Consider the following 21477-nt stretch of genomic DNA (forward strand, 5'->3'; position numbering starts at 1 on the left):
AACTTACTATTTTCCATTTTCATGTTAGTGTTACTTTGAGCGTGACATCACTTCAAGTCTTTATTCATAAACACTTTTCATTCGCTGAATTTTGACCTTTCTGGTTTCTCTTCTCTCAGTTCACTCCACAGCCTCATTAAATCCTATTTCTGTTTGTCTGCTTTTTTCTGTTGACTTGACCTTTGTTATCAGGAGTGTACAATGCAGCTGTTTGGGATCATGGATGATAAAATAATTCTCCTGTTGTTTCTCTTTCCATAGTTCTGTTTCTTTTCTATAAATAAATACACATATAGCTCTACAGGTCTATTCTAAGGAAAAGAAAGCTTCTTCTTACTCATGACCACTAGATGGAAGCAAAGTACAATCCGTTTTTATGCTCTGGCCAGCTAAGCCGTTCAGCTAAGCTGTCCCTGTCTCCATAAACCAAAGACCTTGAAGATGTATAACCTGAAGGGACCAGTTTAGGGCTGTGATTTTTAAAGTTGGTCCAGATACAAGACCGGCTGCCTCACAGTCTAAACCCAGGGCTTTTCTGGCAGTTTAAGAGCCCATAAAGCAAATCTCTGGTCTCAAAGGACTGAAAGCAGTTGCTCAGCTCTCCTTCCTTTTCCCATTTATCATTACAGAAAAGACCCAACAGACCTGCCCCACCCTCCTCTCCTGGTTTCTCCACTTCTACTAGCCCTGAATATCCGTTACTCTGCAGAGTAGACACAAACCTGACAGACTGCTTGTCTCTTTTTCCCTCCATCAGGTGTTGAATAGTTAATGACCCTTCAGTAGCCAACTAATGGGACTAAAGGAAGAGCGAGTATCAGAGGTAGTACTAAGTAAGGTAAAGATTAATGTGAGGGAAAAACTTCCAGGAAGAAAATGAAAAAACTCCCAAAAATCAAGGACTTTGACTTTTGACATACGTCATGTTGTTCTTACACTTGATAGGGATTAAAGAGTTGATACTTTGGATTAGCAAGACAAATAAAACTACTTCCTGCTTTACTGAAGCAGTAACTTGAGGGCTGGGCCGCTCTTACAGAATTTTAAAACTTAAACAGATGTTGAAAATTCAAGAGAGCCAGTAGAAAAAGGGGAGATTTACAGTCCAGAGAGCCCGCTCTGTGGTCTTAAGGGTCCCCTCCCTCACACACACACATCAGGATATCAGATCACGCATACTAAACATGCTTACGACTTTAAATGTGAAACTGCTGAGTCCACAGTCTTCATCAATCTGATCAAGGGAAGTAAAATCATCTGAAACACTTGGATTGGGAGAAGATTTGGTGAGATATCGATCAAAGCACCAAAACATTGCTTAGTTTTATCGGATGGGGGGACCCAGGCCCAAAATGTACCAGAGCAGGATGGAGAGGATGTGAACGAGGGGATTTGCTTTCGCCTTCTTGAAAATGGCAGCACAGGGAAAAGAGAAGAATCCCTGAGCCATGGGCAGGAATGGAAGACAAAGAGGGTTGAAAAAATCAATTGCCACTCCCTCAGATAATGTCTCTCAGGGGTATTGGAAAGGAAGGAGAAGGAGAGTGAGTGAGAGGGAGGAGGAGAGGAAAGATAGAGAATTCCTGGTGCAACAGAAAGAGGAATCAAATGTATAAATTACACAGGAAAAAAATGAAAGAACAGATGGAGACAACTGGAAATCCTTTTGATTTGACCATATATCAGTGTTTCCCCAACCAGATTATTTTTCATATAGGATCAGATCACAGTGTAAGTAATTCACAGTTACCTCTCTTATAGATCAGGTCCATGCCTTGTTGAGGATCTCTATTAATCAGACTGCAGCGCCACCTTTTGGTGGGGTCTAAAGCACACAGTCTTGAAGACATGACTTTTAACAAGGCATGTGTTTGTTTTGGAAATTAATTTAGATCGGGTCAAAACAAATTTTCTTTGTACATGACAGATACAACTTGGGATGTCCCACATCAGGTATTTTTGGCCCTAGTCCGAGTCTTTTGATCTTGAATATCTGCTGATACTGAGTCCTGATCTGATACCTCCGGATCAGTCCAGAACAAGTAAATGTAGAACTCAGAAAAGTCTCCGGTGGAGGGTTATACTTCAAGATCACTGACTGGTAGGGGTGTAACAGTACACAAAAATCACAGTTCGGTACGTACCTTGGTTTTAGGGTCACGGTTCGGTACATTTTTGGTACAGTATGGAACAACACTAAACCATTTGCTTGTTTAGCTTGTTTATTAATCCAAAAACTTTCCATTACACAGCGAGGGGGGAGGCTCTTCAAGCTCTGGTTGGTTGTTAGCAGCAGCCATGATGCACAATTCAGACACAAGCTCCTGTGGCTACGGAAGCTCTTTGATATTCATCTTCTGATTGGCTCACCGTGAGACGTCACGTCCACATGATATGCACATGATCGCAAAGCACGAATCACAGACCACTTTCCTCATGAATATTAAAACGCCTTCCCTGCTCAGCCAATCATAGACGAGTACTCACGTGAATATTAAAAAGCCATGTGCAGGGGCTAACGTAAACTTACTGTACTCGTTTGAATACAGCACTGTACCGAACCAAACGGCCTTATGGAGCACGGACACATGTACCGTTACACCCCTACTGACTGGCTCATTTCACTGTCAATCAAAAAGGGATTCAGCCTCAGACAGATCATCCAATCAGCATGCAGAAGCCCAGCGTCCAGGCCAGCCCACTGCCTCATAGACCCCCAGAGACGCTGAGCGTCCGATGGGCGGGACAAAGCCCAGCGTTTATCTAATGACCGTCCAGTTTCCAGAGTGCAACAACCCACTCTACACTTCCCCGCTGAAGTCAGAAGACACTCAGCGTCCGACTGTGTTAAAGCGCTGAGACGCTGGGGGGATGAATGAGAAGGAGGTGGAGCCAGTTACCTGTGATAGGAGCTGATTCTGAACTAAAGATGAAGGAATTCTAGCGCAGATTTTGTCAATAAAATGTACACACAGCAGAACATATCAACACTTTTTTGGGGACATCTTAGGGGAAGCTGAGCTTCCCTTGCAGTCTTAGAACAATCACCACTGCAAGGATTGTATCTAATGCTCTAATCTAATCTAATGCCCAATGTCCCAAAATGTTGGTCAGAGGGTGAACTTATTCTTACTTTTGGACACCGGATGTGTATTTTTTGCGCAAATATTTATTTAATGCAAGCTTTCACACCAGCAATGTTATTTCGCTGAGCAAAATTGGGGCTCTTACTTTTTTGGGACCAAGGTTGATTTTCCCAAAATTTTCACTTGTGATGAGTACAGATCTGACCAATCAAAACACCCGTTGTTGACACATTACACACCAAAACATTCAACATGGAGGACCACTTGATTGTGTTTGTGACACAGCACCTGGTTCTTTACAACAAAAGATACAAAAACTACAAAGACAACATTTGGAGGAGAATATTACGCCTCCAAATTTTTTGCAATTTGCTGTTTATTCGCTTCGCCATTGGTGTAAAAAGGCCTTCAGAATGCAAAAACTATTTTTTTATATATTTATGAATTAATTCAGGCAGTAAGGGGTTAATGTTTTAAGATGTACGTTACCCTTTCTGTTTATCAACAAATGCTTCTCAGCGGTGAACTAAATATGCCCTAAGTACCAGGACAGGAGGCCGAGCAGTAGATCTGGATCAACTTTATCAGTTAGAGATTAATGGACTTTGCACTCTTCAAGAAGCTTCTAGAGGTCTTTCTGTCTGATGTCTGTTTTTCACACAATGAGAGCAAAACTGTTACCAATCAAATGCGTCCCATGAAACCGACTTGACTACTAGCTATGATGTAAAGCTTAAGAAAAACAGATGCACTGATGGACGTCGGTCTCTGGAATTCCCCTTGGACTCCCGTACTTTAGAGCGATGCTGTCAGCGCAGCCTGTCCTTGTCTGAAGCGTGCCTGCCAGTGCATTGATGATGAATAGCTCATTGATGTAGTTTGGGGCTGTGACAAATAGGACATTGATCATCTGGTCTACGCTCAAGCATTCAACACAGCAGTGGCTGTGTGACCTAATTGCTCAGCAGTCACTTCTAACGAAGCCATGCGGTCACGGAAACAATTAAAGCAGACAGACACTAGAAAAGGACAGGACGAGGTTTGTTTTCAGGCTGCTATCAGTCAGAAAACTGCACGTACGAGGAGAGGAAGCTGGAAGAGACAGAGTAAGATAAGTAGTGAGTGCGAAGTGAGTGGCAAGAGATCAACTGTGAGGTTTCAAGCAGAATTGGGAAACAGGAGAGAGCTAGTTGGAAGGGAAGGACAGGGACATTGAGGGGATAGCAGCTGGTGACTTCTTTGAAGATTTTTGAAGCAGACAAGAGGGCAGAAGATGAGAAGAGCTCTGCAGGCACACCAGAGAGGAAAAAGAGGGAAGTGTTCTCCCAAAAAAGGAAGAAATATGATGCTGAAATGATAATTTATGACTGGAAGTTAGTGTCTATGTTTCAAAATGTACATTTCCAAACGCAATTCTCACACATTTTTGGATCAGATGTATATCATGACACTTCGTCTCGTCCCTCCGGCGCTGTGGGAGTAGCTGGCTGGAGAATCAAATCAGAGCAGGGCCTGCAGGGGCAGAGGGTGCACTGTCCTCGGGTTGATGGCGCTTATGGATAAGGATCCTTTTAAAAAGACGGGGAGGATGACCTTCACTTCTCTGAGTTGATAAAAAGCCAGGATAAGAAACAAACCGTCAGAGTTTGCTCACGTTAAATTTAAAGACCGGAAAGGAGACAAAGAGCTACAAAGCAGCTGTTAGGAAGCACCGATTGAGAAAATCAATCCAATAGCTTTTCCAAAACTTTTTGAACATGATTTATTATTTCCTGTAGCCAATTTAACTATCATCTTTAAAGCACAAAACAACATTTCTCAAGTCCTTTAAGACGTCTTTTTACTGTCTGAGAGAAAGCAAATTCAGTCCTTTAGCTGCTGTGATGACTATCCATTTGGCTTCAACTGAAGTGAAACTTAAGGCTGGAATTGGCAGTGTTTTCCCAGGGTCACAACACCGTTTCCCATGAGCACCTTCACCCACTGTTGTAAAGACGTGCATTTGTTGCACTTCTTCCTCTGTAGTGTATGTATTAGTAGCTACACAGAGCTGTTGTTCAAAACAGTCCCTCCAGGATGTTGTGGCTCTTTTTTTGTGATCGTTGCAGCTTAAATAGCCGATTTAGTGGCACCTTTTTGAAAAAAGTGCAATGCATGCTGGGATGTTTTAAATGATTTTTGCAATGAAAATGCAGCAGGGAGCAAAAATTGTGAGTATAATTGCAATATATATATATATATATATATATATATATATATATATATATATATATATATATATATATATATATATATATATATTAGGAATAGACCGATTATCGGCCGAGCGGGGCAACATTTGGCATTTTGAAGCATATCGGCATCTGCCTTTTGTGAATCCTACAGCCGATAAGAAACAAATTTAAAACTGCGTTGTTGCAAATCTGATGAAGCTCCACTGTCTGCAGACATTACTCAGTCCCCAGCACTGTCCCACCCACAGTATCATCTGATTGGTTACAAGCAGAGCCATTGCTTGGGAAACAGCCAATCAGCAGTGCAGTTATTACAGTTATTGCAGTTAGATTGAAATTTTGGGAAACTTTATTCACTGTAGAAAACTTTTGCTTTTTATTTTCTTTATGTTTTCATTTAACTTCATTAAACATGCTTCTAAGCATGGAAACTGTTTAATAAACATATGCTTGAAGGCATTTAAATGCAGTTAAGTGTTGGAGTTTGTATCATTCAAAATTTGACACCAGCTTCAAATATCGGGTTCTTGACTACAAATAATCGGTATTGGTATCAGCCCTGAAAAATCCATATTGGTCTTTGTCTAATAAATATACACAATTCATTTAGAAAAAAGCAACATTACATTTTTAAATATATATTTAACATACATTTAAAAAAAAATCTGAAATAGTACAATAATCAACAAGCCAATAAACCACAATAAATTGCTGCAACAGTATACTTCAAACTTCAACAACTTTCAGTAATAGAGCTAAAAAACCATAGGAGCTGAGTCTTAAGCTGCGTTTCCACCAAGCAGTACGGGTCGGTTCAGTACGGTTTGGGACGGTTTGGGACGGTTTGGGACAGTAAAGTCTCATCCCGTTTGCGTTTCCACAGCAAACTGTGCCCTCTCGTGGTGGGCGGCGTGTAAGCCGCATGCCGGAAGCCACAGCTGGTAAACAATAGCGCGACGCTGTAGCAGCTTACCCCGCGATTAAATCCAACAAAGAAGAAAACGCGACACAGTAAACAAAGAGCACGGATGGAAGACATGCAGCATTTCGTCCTCTCTGTGATTTTCATGTAACTCTCTGTTACAAAGTGCAATCAAGCTTCGTTTCAGAGAAGTCTGTGTGCCGCCAGGAGAAATGCAGCCGCTGTCGGGGTGAGTGACGATTCTTTTGACCAATCAACCGTCTGCAGTGTGTTGCTCCACCTCCCGAGAGCGGATCGGTTCAGTCTGGCACCCATACGAAAGGGTCCCAAAAAAGTGGGACGGCTCGTCTCGGTTTTTAGGGATCCGTCCCGGGATGAGTCGGTGGAAACGCCGCTTAAAGCGCACCGTACCGAGACGAACCGACCCAGACTGCTTGGTGGAAACGCGGCTATAGACCTACTGACTCATTCTACCCCTGGGGGCAAAGAGGAGAAGGCCCAGATTAAGTGCACAAGTGTTCCCTGAACAGATGAGTTTTCAGACATCTCTTAAAGTAGAAAGCGGATTCAAGATGAACAGCAACTGTGAGCTCTTTTGCATAGGCTTTGCCAACAACTTAACCCATGTGTTAGCCTTTAGCTCGTGCTCTATCACTCTCCCTCTTCTGTTCTTTTTCTACCAGACAGTTCAACTCCTGTGTCCACTATCACTACAAAATCAATCACAGGTCTCCCTGCTAAACTTTGCCAGCACATAGTGTCATTAAACAGATTTGTCTGTTTACAGTTTAAAGACTAAGCTTTGGACAAAAGTGAGAGTGTTTCAAAATCACTCAGAAAATTGCTCACAGGGCATTACTATAAAAACGAATAATGTGATTTTCTGCCACTTAAAAATAAGTAGAGGAAGACCAAGTGAGTCAATACAAAGTTTGTTGCTCCAGGAACAGATTACAGTTTAAGCAGGCGAATAAAATAAAGCTGAATGGTTGCAGACAGACTGACGATCACATTTAAAAAGAGAGTGTGTGCCGTGTGTTCCTGAGTGTGTGCATAGCAACCAGCCGTCTCTCAGTATGGGACTAATGGGCTTCATAACCAAGAGTGAAGAGTGATGCCAGCCTCCATCTGTAGCACCACCTGCTGCTCCTCTAACAGAGGTATCAGCAGTCTGACCTTGGACCCATGTGTGTCTGTCTACATGAAAAACAAGCTTTCCTGAAACTGATGCATCTCTGTCACCATTCACCTCCTCTTGCTGTGAAATATGAGAAAACGGTGTGGTACTAACAGAAAATGCATCTTTTGTCCTCTTTCTCCTGATTAATGGCTTAATAATCTGAATGTGTGAATATCGTGTTTTCTGCCTGTGCAAACATTTCACAGTAGCTGTGGTTTTGTGTATCAGAGCGTGTCAGCAGGACTGGGTGGGGTTCCCTCTAGAGCAGCTCTGTGTTAATCCAGCAAACATCAGAACAAACAGGACGTGCTGACTGTGTTTGAATGTTTACCAAATTAAAGATACACTAAAACAAACTGTGAGGGAGACGGCCAACCTGGTCTGGGTGACTGCAGGTGTGTTGTTGCAACAGCAGCTGGGAGGAAACGTCTTCCTGAAAGCTGAAAACACTTCTTACACCCTAACCAATTACACAAAAATGTAGGAATGGTTTTTATTAAGGAAAGCCAAGTTTACTCTGGAGTCAGCTGATTTTCAGCAGGGATTTGGGAAAATTTTGATTACTACAGTGAAATAAAACCAGATAAGGTTTCCCACTGAGCTTGCAGAGCAGGGAAACAAGAATGTTTCAACAGCGTGAAAGAAGATTTTCATCTGATTTCTTCACCTCTCATAACTCAGTATTAAAGGGACTAGTTTGCCTCTGGCCTTTCCTTTCCCAAAGCTGCAAATAGGGCAAAGAAGATCAGTACACTAAGGGTGCAATGATCTACTATTCACTTACAACACCTGGACAATATTTACAAGCAGGGATAGACTGATTGTTGGCCGGGCTGATTATCAGCGCCAATATGTAGAATTTTGAAGCATATCGGCATCTGCCTTTTTATAATCCAGTGGCCAGTAAGAAATTGAATTTAAGACTAGGGATGTGCTGATATGAAAATTTTGGCCGATACCGATATTTACTGATATCGATATTGGTAAGAACAAAAACAATCTGAGATGATGTGTCGAGGTAGTTCAGAGAGAAAAGACGACCATGGAGAGGATCAAAGGATGGAGCGCCCAAGATGAACGCGATCAAAAAAAGTACGTTTTGTCTAATTTTTGGATCAGAAACAGGAAGAGAGACTTAAAAGAAGAGAGTCCACTCTTCTTAGGGAGTTTTGGTGTTTACATAGTCATAGAAAACAAGATTATTTGGGTCTTGAAAGATTGTTCAAAATGCTCTGAAAATGCCGGAAGCTAATGAGTGAATATCGGCCAATGTTTACAGATATTGATACCAATATATTGTGCATTCCTGTTCAAGACTGTTATTTTTTAAGTCTCTAGTTGCTACTCAGTCTCTAACATTGTCCCACCCACAGTACCATCTGATTGGTGACACCCAGAGCCATTTTTTTAAAAAAACTTGACTTACTAAAGAAAACTTTAGGTAGCTATTTTGTTTTTTAAAGTTTTCATTTAACTTTATAGGACATGCTGCTGATCCCAGAAGCTGTTCAACAAAGATATGCTTAAGGTGTTTAAACAAAGTTGAGGGTTGGAGTTGGTTTTATCTCAAATTTTGATGCCAATATTTTCACTTTTACTGCAAATGAATATTGGCTCAAATATCGGCTTTCCTGACTACTGACAATCAGCATCTTTTCGGCCATGAAAAAAACATATCTGTCTGTCTGTATGTGAACAACATAACTTAAAAACTAACAAACAGATCTTGGTGAAATTTTCAGGAAATGTTCAAAATGGTATAAGAAAGACGTGATTAAATTTTAGAGGTGATCCAGATCACTGTCTGCCCCTAGGACTTTTTTAAAGGATTCTTTATTATTGTGAGATTGGGCCGTTTTCACCATATGTGTTTATAACTCCACCATAAATGATCGGATTGCTTTGCAAAACATTATAAGACAAGGTCACCATAATTTCTGACAGATTGAAAAGTATGATCCAGATCCTGGCAATATTCTGGATACTAAGATCTGGAATATGAAACATGTACTGGGTCATCATCATTTTCAAACCTGCAACTAACACCAAATTGTAGCAGACAGTCTGCTGCAAGGAAGTATAACATTAAAGTCGGACTAAAGTGTTGGTGCTTGAAGATGGACTTGTTGGCTGTACTGGGTTAGACTGGAACAGATTGGAACACTATATAACCATAACAGGCATGTCGTCACTAATCTACCTTGAGGGCTGAAGACTTGTGGGGCTAGCCAATCAAAGCATAATAAACCATTATTTTTGAGTGTTTACAGACCAGCTAGTCATAATCTAAATGTTGGTTCAAGCCTTTACCAAGAAAGGAACCTTATCTGGTAACCTTTGCACAAACCTCAAAATGTAAAATTAAGAAAAATGTCACAAAAGTTAAAAAAAGGTCTCGTTATGTCCTCCAACAACATTATAGTGTTGAAATTTAAAGTTTCCTAAAGCCCTAAAAAGAGCTATGCAATAATTTAATAAGTCACTTAAGAACGTCCCTGACAGTTTTTTTTTTTTTTGCAATAGTTTTGATTATAATTCTCCTTCACAAATCCTTAATGATTATGTACTCATGCTTTATTTGTTGTATCTATTTGGGGACAACAGGAAATAGGATCTAAGTCTGACACGAGTTCGATCATAAAAATGTAGGAAACAGCAATGTGAATACAAAGGCGACCCTGGTGTTTAGACTGATTATCTTTAACCAAGTGTACCAATGACTTATTTGAGCTGGAAATGCAGAAAAAAAAATCTGTGGCACAAAGGACTCAATGGTTTGGTCAAAATCAAGGTCAAATTGCAGGAGCACTTTCTGTGTAAATAAATGCAGTAAACACTAATAATTTAGCAACAATTCCTTCTGCAAAAGTATCTTGAAAAAGCTCCAATGTTTCTGCTCTGCAGTGCTCACTGTGGAGGAGAGTCGCCTTAGGGGAGTGATGAAATTTCACATTATCATAGAAATGTAGTAAAGGAAATAAGGCTTATTGTAAGCACTGAGAATGACAACTCGGCTTACCATTTCATAATACTTGGCTGCAGGCCATCGTGTTATTATCTTCCTCTTATGGTACAAAATTGTTCCAGTCATTATTTCTTCTGTCTCAAAATAGTTTGTTGAGTGTTTGGTAATACAAGTGTAACTGAGTGTGTGTGTGTGGGGCTGGGAACATTTCAAGAGCTGTAAAAAGGAAAACACTTGTAAACAGAAAAAGCATTAATCATCATTATCATAAAAACACACATTGGACCCTGTCACTATCTGTCATCATATTAACTGATTATGGACTTTGCTTCCTGGATACTTTAAAGGCACATTGGTAGATATTTGAATGCAGCTTGCATTACCAGGTGGTAACTGTAGGGATGGGTTTTGTTCAGATTTTATTGATACAAATGCCCTTATGAATCCAATTCTTTAGTAATTCCCTTATCAGTTCCTCCTGTGAGTTTTCTCTGCAAAAAAGTAGCTTCACAGGTTTTCCGTCATTAACATTTTATTGAGTTTATAAGTAAATAAATATGAAACTGATAACTGGATCTTGACATCTCTGGAGGTAAATAAATAGAAATAATGAAAAACTGCATGTCTAATGATGTTATTGCACTATTTTGCTATGTTACTGTTCCAATAGTTTAAGTTGTTTGGAACCTTGCCGTAGTTTTCTTTCATTTCCCTGTGAGAATTTGACATTTGGAGTTAACAAAGACTAACTGTGACACGTTTCTGTGATGAAAGTTGAAATTCTATTCCGAAACTAAAGTTTTACTGATATATCCTAGCCGCTAGTATGGCAATACAATTTCCTATATACGTTAGCATCAAGCTAGCACTATTTTGTTCATTTTGTTTTTGGTAAATGAGACGTATACCATGTTGAATGTGTTAAATAGGAATCTCTTGAGAGAAAGTAATGTATATTTCTTTGTGAAAAAACATCCGGATTCAGAGTTTTCTTGGTAAACGTTATCTAACTGCTAGGCTAAGATAGCTGCAGAAGACTAGTTGACGTAAGTCATAGTGTAAAGAATCATTAAAGGAATTGTTAAGCATAATGGATAATGATGTAGATGGATTGAAACATGGCTGGTTTTTGATTCCCATCCCTAGTCAACTGGCATGAAAATAGTATTTTATTGAATGGAGTTTGGTTTCAATCTGAGCCGAAAAGCACAAATCCCAAGAGGTATGAGCATGTGTGAACACTAAATCTAGGTTAGTACATCACAAATATATGGTTTTGCAAGACAGATAAAATAAACATGGGAAGCATTGAAGGGAAATGGAGAACTGCAAAAACATCCAGAAACCAGAAAAGAGATGTTTAAACACACATACGGCAGAGAGATTCTGTTATGGAAAGAAGAAACCAACGGAGGAGGTAACAGAGACACCAGAGAAAGAAGAGCAGGAAACAGTCCTCTCATCCCTCTGTTCCAGATTTACAGAGTGAGATTTTTTTTTAACAAAGGAAGAATAATCATTAAGGAGCATTTACTCAGACGCACTACAGAAATCTGTAATTATAGAAACTGTGTAGTCACTGATTCACAGGAAAAACCAAGCACGAGGACACACAATAGTGTACGAACATTCATACAGGACAGAACACACAAACACACCTGATTATAGAAACACAGATCCTCATGATCTCTCCATTCATTGGTTATTACCACAACAGCTGTCAAACGTCTGAGAGGAGAGGTAAAGAACAGAACAATTCAAGGATGCAGAGAGGATTAGCAGATATATATGAGTGATAATCCTTCTCTGCAGAGAAACAGATCTCAGATTTGTCACTAGGCGGTTAGTTTAAAAGAGCTTTCTATGTGAACCGTAAGTCTGCCTTGATAGTCTCTGACTTTTTCTCTAAAATCTAAAAAACAACACAGAAGTCAGTCTGTACATTTACATGCAGCTTCAGAAATCAGACTATGAGCTTAGTCAGCACGAGATCGAACTTACAGCTTAGTCGGACCAAGAACGGACTGAGTATAGCTTGATTAACACACCTAAATAATGTGAATGCTATCGGACTATGGTTGGATTCAGCAGGACTCGGTACACCTTGGCGTTCAGCCTGAAGAGGAAGTGGATGACCAGGATAAATAGGGTTGCTGAGCTCATACAGTCTAGCACAGAAAACTAACACCATGTCACATGCTTGCATAAAAATTGACTCCTAAAGCGTCAACAACATTTTTTCATAATCGATGCACTGTGCCGCATCACTACTGTATTAGTTTCTCTTTAGTTTATTTGCCTTCTTCCTTTTTTTCGGATTATTTAACGGTTGGCAACTAGCTGAAGGTGCATTACCACCACCTACTGGACTGGAGTGTAGATTAGAGGAGAAGAGAGGTCGAGACAGCAGGGGAGGCAAACAAGTAAACGTGAATAATGGCAGTCGGGGAAGCTGTTTGTCCAAAAAAATCAAAAGAATCCCAGAGTTTGGGAGAACTCAAACATGTTGAGCTCATCAATGAGGAGCTGAGGTGAGGAGCTACAAAATCCCACATACACTCCTTTATATGCTGTGAAATTCATGGCATGTTTTTAGGACTCGTTTAGTTTTTTTATTTAACCGTCACCCCGTTTGAAAACCACGAGGAGTTCATTAAACCAACGTTAGCATAAGTGTTAGCTGCTACAGACAGTGGTAGGGCAGAGGGGGTGAACTTTTTGACCTGCAGGTGAAAAGACTGAGGAAACATTTTTCTTTATTTACCTTTTTTGCCCAAAACATTCTTAATCTGATGAAATAGCAAGATACTTTCTATTATATTGTCCAAACTTTTGATTCTTTAAGTGACAATACATTCATGTTTTTTTTCCCCCCGATTAATCGATTAATCGTCAATATAATCGTTAGAGTAATTGATTACTAAAATAATCATTGGCTGCAACCCTGACTGTTAATACCCTTTAGTTATTAATATTAATCAATCATTTTTATTTATTTATTTATTTATTTAGCTTTTCTCTTTATTATCATTTCTAAATTATTATTATTAATTTTATTATTATAATTATTTTTTTAATATTATTTTTATTATTATTATTTATTTTTTTTGTGTATTTTCATTATTTATTATTATTATTATTATTATTATTATTATTATTATTATTAATTTTATTATTATTATTATTATTATTATTATTATTTTTATTAGTAGTAGTAGTAGTAGTAGTAGTAGTAGTAGTATTTTGTGTGTGTGTGTGTGTGTGTGTGTGTGTGTGTGTGTGTGTGTGTGTGTGTGTGTGTGTGTGTGAATGAGCACTTGTTTGAGGGGACATAAATGAAAATGTTTGTACATTTGATACAAAGTTTGATATGTATCTAAAACTTTAATAAAAATATTGTAAAAAAAAAAAAAAAAAAAAAATTATCAATCATATTTCTTGCAAGTGACTTTCCTCTAGCTTATCCATCTTTTAAGTTCCCTCAACGATCAACTTAATTTATTTAGTCATGTTTTCAAGTTTTCCAAATGTTCTTAAGCATTTTCTACCAGGTTTGAGACATTTAAATCTCTCTCACACTAGCTGGGTGTGAAGATATTAAGAGGCCAACAGTTATGTTTTCTCCACTGGAACAAACCGCGTCTAATAAAACAGCTGTAACTCAGCGTTACGGGTTTCTAGGACCACAGCTGTTGACATAATTAAGAGGGAGTAGCCTGAGATATCAAAGAGCACGAGATATTTATGCTCCAAACATTCAGAGCTATAAACACTTCAGAGTCACAGCGGCCAGAGGCTGTTATCCTCGCTGTCACTAAGCTGTGGTTTTTACACAACAATGTCTCCATGGCTCCATTCCCGACATTTCTCTGCTCAACGGCTTCACAACAGTTTCGATGACACACTGGAGACATCCTTCACATCACTGCAAACAATCAATGATCAATAAACACAAGCCACCCAGAGTCAGCAGGGCCGGTTATTATGAGGACAAATAAAAAGAGGTGTTACTACTGTGGATTTTACACATTTTCCAGCACTGTAAAAGAAATAAACACCGTGTGAGAAAAGATCTCAAATGAAAACTGACTCTGTGGTGAGTGTAAACAATGTCATTAGGTTTTTTTAAACAATTATCCCGTCCCAGGCTTGTGTGATCCAAGTGAACAGTTGGTTTCTGTGGTTATGATGATTTTCAGCAGTTTATTCTTTTTTTTTTCCAAAGGAAAATTTGTGTGAAATGACTTTTTTTCTTAACCTTTCATAATCTGGTGACCTAGATGTCTCTGGGATCCTTTAAGGTTTTCTTGCCCCGTGGTTTTGAGTCTCGTGCTTACAAGACACGAAAGGTCACAACATTAAACCAGCATCTGCTGAACAATAAGGTCATCCGCCCCCCATGGTCGTTCTTTATACACGGTATTTATATGGTACGATCAAAATAGTCAGAAAACAGTTATGATGAACAGGAAAAATATCCTGACATAGGGTATAGGCACACCTGTCCAACTGCTCGTTAACACACATTTCTAATCAGCCAATCACATGGCAGCAACTCAATGCATTAAGGCATGAAGACGAAGAAAGGTGATTTAAGGGACTTTGAACGTGGCATGGTTGTTGGTCTGAGTATTTCAGAAACTGCTGATCTACTGGGATTTTAACCCACAACCATCTCTAGGGTTTACAGAGAATGGTCCAAAAAGAGAAAATATCCAGTGAGCAGCAGTTCTGTGGGACAAAATGCCTTGTCCCCAAACCGATTGAGGTATCATGTATCCGCTCAAACAGAAAGTTGTCAGAGTACGTTCTTTCAGTGCATGCTCAGATATGACGTAAGACGCAACTAGGGACGTTCCTCAACTTTAAAAATGGTGGCGAGCCGTCAGCACTGGACTGCTGCAGAAAGTTTGTTTTTGATCCAAACTTTGCAATAAATGAACATAATTTCAAGACTGGACAGACGACAAACTCGCAATACAGAGTATTGCAACACCGTGATTAACAAACTGTTGTCCTCCAGCTTTGATAAATCTCATGATGTTTACGTTTTTCTGCGCATGCCCCATTGACTATTCTAGACTATTCATAGAAAGTCAAAAAACTCCTCATGTAATCGTGGCTAATGAGTACCCTGGACTCAAATGTCCTCCACAGTCCCCAGATCTCAATCCAATAGAGCACCTTTGGGATGTGGTGGAACGGGAGATTCTCATCATGGATGTTCAGACGACAAATCTGCAGCAACTGTGTGATGCTATCATGTCAATATGGACCATGTTTAATGGTGAGAGTTAGAAAAGATTTGACTTTATTTTAGATGTGTTTCAAAAAGAACAGCCAGGATGACGACAGAGCAGGGAAGGGTTATATAACTGACCTTCTTGAGAAATTTGGGTTTAACAACAGACAGCATCATTAAAACCAGGCTTCATCATTTAAAACACTAATGAGAATAAACTCTTTAAAAAAAGCTGCAGGCAGCTGCAGGAGTGAATATTTCAAATGGTGTGTGACATTTTGTACGAGTGAGATTTCACTGTGTGTACTCCTCTCCTCACTTTTCTCCTGATCGCCCTGGGCCTTTTATCCCACTTCTCCCTCCTGTTCCTTTTTGCCCTCATTTCTATCTCACCGTGTTTCCCCTTTTCCACCCCTCTCTGTTCAGATTACACTGAACGCTTCACATTTAGATCAAACCACTTGAAACTACACGTTGTTATAAATCTGAAAAGAGATGATTTAAAAAGTGAAGGGTGAAAGAGGGAGGGATATTTCTCATGCTGTTTTAATTTCTCACCGTCAGCCTCGGGGTGGTTGACCTTAGGTGAAAGGTTTTCCTGGTCCCAGTCTGTTTCACAATGGATCTGTACCACCAGGAGCCGCTTCAGGGACACCAGGTCAGCATCTTTGAGCCCCGTCTCCAGAAGGCGCAGGATGTGCTGCCCTGGTTGGCTGGTCACCACGGTCACCTGCGAATAAATGAGGACATGGAAAGTGTCTTAACAAGCATAAATGTAGCCAGCCTTACTTTAAACCGAGTGAGATAACATCTCTGCTCCGTTAGCTATGTCAGTGAATAGCATGATGCTACTCTGCCTTCTGGTATTCCCTCTGTTGCTGGGTTAGCATAGCTAGCTCGTCCATCTTATTGGAGATAGATCTTACGTTCCCAATAACGATGGATGGAAGGACAGGTCCATGTCGACACTTCTTAGCTCACACCTTAGAACCAGCACGTCATACTCACCTCCTTCTCCTCACCTTGTGGGAAACATCCGGCCTAGCACCAGTTAGCATTGACATGCTACAAGCTGCTAACAGCTGATTTCACATGTAAACAATGCAGCCATGGTTGAATGTAGGATCTCCAGACAAACACAGGAGCAAAAATAGCAAAAATATCACTGAAGACAAAACCAGTTTGGTGTCCATGACCAACAAATGAACCGTACAAAGTAAATACCCACTCCAAATGCAAAAATGATGAAAAAGAGACAAAAAAAAATCAGAAGAAACGGACAAAGAAGACAGAGCTGCAGTAACAGGCAGCCACAACCAGCATGGCAGCGCCTAGCAACTTAAGTAAGATGTAATAAGTATAATAATTAAACTTGGTCTTTGTGTGGGAAGTGTGGTGATTTGTGTTAAGAGTTCTCTATTATTTGTTTGTTATTAGTGTTATTGTACCTAATATGCTGGGTTTTTCCACAAAAATGGGTGTAATGTTGTGATTTCACCAAAAGAAGATGTGGGACCGATATCAGATTTTTTCGGTGGGAGTCCGTTTATTTGTGTTTTTGGTCAAGTAAAGTATGGCCCCGTCTGAGTGCAGAGGAAACCGGCAGAGGAGCAGGGAGGGTGTGTTTGGTGCGAGCGCTCTGGGCTTCTGCTGCACAAAATCACTGCTGTAGGGGTAATTTCTGCCCTAAACCTTGTGATAGGACCCAACTTGTTCCATCCTGGAGTATCACTTTAAGCGGGCCAAACCAGACTGATCACCTTCCAACAGATGGGGACAGAAAGCCACATCTGCTGCATGTGTTCTCTGTTTTCAAGAGAAAGCACTTAACTATACATGATTCCCCTGTTGTCCTGTGTTTGTTTTTTTGTCTCTTTTCAAAGTAGCTTTATGTGAATGGGAGAAAACAAAGCAAACATGAAAAACGTAAACTGGTGCTCCTTCTGAACAACAATTTGTTTGGATTTTATTGTTATTAAGCCACAGAACTGTTCCTCATCACTACCATTTCCCACATAGAGGAGTTAGAGGCAGTGTGGCAGAGATAACTTGGATTTCTAATGGTCATATCTAATGAATCACTGCCCTCACAGTAAACCACTTCACAGCAGAGCATTCTTTAGGTCTGACTGTTGTGGTTTTTCCTACTCAAGAGACATGACTGTTAATTAATAGTACATTAAACAAAGTCAGAAGTACATTAGCTTCACTTTTGTTTTGTCGTCTTTCATTTTAATGTTTAATGTTATCTGGTTATGCATGTGGCGGATGGTCTACCTCTGCTCACCTCCAGAAACATGTTGCTGGCCTGGGGGCCGTTACTGGTGTGTCTGATGTACTGTTTAAACTGCTGCAGGCTGTCCAGCACTGTCTGCCGTAGAAGCTCGCCTCCTCTGGCTGCTCCTCTGATGCAGCCCTCAACAGGAATACTCCTCAACTCCTCTGCACAGGAACGCAGCCTGGCCAGGTTACCACGAACCTGCTGGATTAGCAGAGAAAAAAAAAAGATTTGAGTTGGACATTTTGAAGGCAACAACAAAGAGAGAACAGCTGAGAAATTAGCCGTCAATCTTACCACAAATGGCAGCAGACATTCCTGCTGCCTGCTGACAGCGTACAGGCTGAGGAGTGGGATCCTACTGGGTCCATCCAAGCTACATGCCAAGGACAGGAAGTTATCCAGGGCATCACAGAGCACTGTACATGTCTGTGACCACCAGGGGGGCAATGCCTCCACTATCAGGACCCGGGCTGGTTGCCGGGGAAATAGGGAAGAACGGTAAACCAAGCTGCCAGAGTTGGAGGGACCTGCCTGCCTCTTTCTGTTCTCCATGGATATCTGAAGACATCAAACACAGAACAGCTCAGTATTAAAAAACAAATGTTACAGAGAACTTTTCACGAAGAATTAGAGACTGTGACCTTCATTTCTTACAAAGCATTGTATTTGACTAAAATCTGCTAATATTTGGTTAACAAAAAACTAGACCAAGGCGCCCTCACACTGCCGCGTGGTAACCTCCCCGAAAACCGTTTCTCTGCCGGCGGAGGCCCATGAAATGAGAGCGTTTTTCAAAGCAGCTCCTGCTGCCGCGGCATGAGCATGTGTCTTAGGAACAGACTTTTGTTAACAAATATATATGTTCCAAGATTGTTTAATTAGTTTTAAGAAAGATTTAATATTTTTCTGTTGTTATGTTGTATCTGCTGTTGTATCTGGTCTGCCCCACATCAGACATCTACTATCAGAATAAACTCATACACATTAAACCACACTTCTGACTCTTGCTTTTAAAAACGACTGAGGCATCGAAAGCATCATATCGGAATTGAATCACAGATTTAAGGCTGAAATAACCACACGTCCTCTAAAAAACACCTACAGGAAAAGCTACTGACAGAACAAATCCATTCAATGGAAAGCTGAGCAGACCTTTACCCTGAAACCCTGTTTTTCTCTGATCTTCATGAAGAGGTGCCACTTGAGGGCAAACTGTGATGTTTGATTTTCTGCCCTTCGTATCTTACTAAAAGTGAGTTTACACATTTTAAAATATATTTTCAGTCTTTGCAATCCAGGGCATTTATCTTTCACCACTGATATCTCATCACCATTATCATGAATAATATGACACTGAATGTTTTTGTGCTATGTCAGACACTGGACTACTAACATACCAAATATACTCAGCACTCTTGTCATACCTCAATCCTTACCTTCCTGTGAAAAAGTCACTCAAGGGATTCCAGACAAGCATTTAAATATTGATTTGATTGGGGCTAAATGTTCTTGATAAGCTTGGTATTTATGTTTTGTGCGTTTTTCAACAATTATAAAATCATATTTGACCGTGCACTTCTATCTCCGTCCACTTAATGTTTACATACAGCTCCAATATGGCCGCGCATCCGAGTAGCTACCTAGACCGTTAGCATTCAATAGCCAGTCTAGTGTAATTCTAACTTCTAACAAAAGTGAGAAAACCCTATTGAAGCTAGTTTAACCATATCTTAAATTCGTTTCTGCTGGATTCAGGACCTGTCAAATTGACAATGGTTGATTGGTTAACGAATTTTCTGGAAACTATCAAATATCACTTGACAATCATGACTTCTAACCTTGTATGAGGAGTACACACGGAGAGGGCCTCGTAGTGTCCAGGCAGGCAGGCAGGCTGAAGCTAACGTCAGATTCATTGCAGTGGCGCGAGGACAATCAAGCGAGCTTTTAACCGAAGATTGTCTAACTCTGCCAAGATGAATCACTCTGCACCTATCAAGAATGTACGGATAGTGATCCGTCTTTCCGTTTGGCTGTCTGTTCTGGATGAATAGAGAACAGCTCTGGAGAATCCAACCAAAGAAACCCTGGAAAACAATGTGAAGGGTTCGTTTTTGGAACTTCATCTGGTTGATTCAAGTCCTATTAAGACTGTTTGTGTGTGACTTTCCACCATTGGTCGTTTCCACTGGCGCTACGATTTGGGCAGTTACCCGGATGTGCAGCCACGCTGAATGGACACGAACGTAAACGTGGAAGGAAATGCGCGGTAAAACATGTTTTTTTTTGGATGTCATACCGGCCAAAAAATGTGGATAAACACCCGGAGCACACCGAAACTTGTAGTGAAGGACTCAATCAGCAAGAAGGAGCGAGATATTTTGGAAAATTACACCTAATAAGCGGGAAAGACCGATATAAAAGGAGTTAGCATCTTTATCATCATCTACTCAAAGGTAAGAAAACGCGGATGTTATTATATTTTTCATGGGAAAAGCCACGCTGAGTTTTACTCATGTACTTTTATTGCAGTGATTACCTCTCAATCTACGGTGTATTGCTTTCACCTGGAAATAAAAAAAAATCTGTATGTATTTATGACATAAAAACAGGATATTTTAAATTTATTTTTAAATTTCTTGTTTTCATAAAATACTTTCTCATAAAAACAGAAAATACTATTTTTGATTTTTCTTTTTTTGTGAGTTACTGTGTCGTAAAAATAGAAATTTATTAATTTTAGAACTTCCTGTTTAGCGGCAAAACATGCAGCAACAGTTCATAGAAAATCCTGTTTTTACGAGATAGTATCTTTTAAAAACATGAAAATATAAAGTAAATAAATTCCTGTTTTTAGAGACAGTTATTTAGCACAAACAGGCTTTTTTTTTTTTTTTTGTGAATGCAATGCTCTACCTTATCAATCAAAGTTATACTCTGTCAGAATATATTCACTTTCACTAAAGTGTGATTTTGAGATGCTATGGGCAGAGAACATGACCTTCCTGACACGAAATGCTGTGAACAAACTTGAATGTTGAGATTAATGACAGATTATTGCTTTGGAAATCCTAACGGAGTTTAGCTGGCCATAATGTTCTCTGTACTACGGACAATAGTTTGCACTTACGTTTGTCAAAAGCATGTGAAATGTTGATTTTTATTGGTCTGACTACTTAGTGTAGCAAAAACGGGGCAGTAATTTACCATTTTGTGTGACAACAATCCTCTACACCTGCAAGCTTGATTTCTGCTCTGTTGTGACAGTGCCTCCAACATGGCGGAAACACTCTATATGTGGCATTTTGGTTGGGCCTTGTCTCCAGACACTAACAGACAGCCTGTCACTGGGTCACTGAGTTTGTATTTTTGTTGTTTGTTTTGAATGAAAAGGACATTTTATTTTGAATATTACAGTTTTCCTCGTGAGCAGGGTTTTGGTAAAGCACACAGTTTGGAGGATTTTAGTGAACACTGGCTTGAACATGAGTGATGCATAGTGACAGAATTTCTTTCAGCTCTTCCTGGCACTCTCACACACCATGTTACTTCGTATGAGTGTTTGGG

General features: G+C 39.9%; 2 protein-coding genes across 2 annotated transcripts in view; one reads left to right on the plus strand and one right to left on the minus strand.

Moving 5' to 3' along the window:
• Nucleotides 1-19795, minus strand: part of m1ap (meiosis 1 associated protein) — a 31206-nt gene extending 11411 nt beyond the window's left edge. The window contains exons 1-4 of the mRNA XM_074699383.1: nucleotides 19749-19795; nucleotides 18205-18468; nucleotides 17917-18111; nucleotides 16188-16359 (exon numbers count right to left, since the gene is read on the minus strand). Coding sequence (XP_074555484.1) covers nucleotides 16188-16359; nucleotides 17917-18111; nucleotides 18205-18462 — 625 coding nt within the window. The 5' untranslated portion in view covers nucleotides 18463-18468; nucleotides 19749-19795. The remainder of the gene's footprint in view (nucleotides 1-16187; nucleotides 16360-17916; nucleotides 18112-18204; nucleotides 18469-19748) is intronic.
• Nucleotides 19796-20169: 374 nt separating this feature from the next.
• The window catches only part of sema4f (sema domain, immunoglobulin domain (Ig), transmembrane domain (TM) and short cytoplasmic domain, (semaphorin) 4F), a 110188-nt gene continuing 108880 nt past the window's right edge, over nucleotides 20170-21477 (plus strand). Inside the window, exon 1 of the mRNA XM_074699381.1 lies at nucleotides 20170-20366. The gene's annotated coding sequence lies outside the window, so the exon portion shown is untranslated. The remainder of the gene's footprint in view (nucleotides 20367-21477) is intronic.

Source organism: Halichoeres trimaculatus, unplaced genomic scaffold (assembly GCF_033239565.1).
Source record: "Halichoeres trimaculatus isolate MK-OKI-2021-1 unplaced genomic scaffold, fHalTri1.1 fHalTri1_scaffold_22, whole genome shotgun sequence".
Lineage (NCBI taxonomy): Eukaryota > Metazoa > Chordata > Actinopteri > Labriformes > Labridae > Halichoeres > Halichoeres trimaculatus.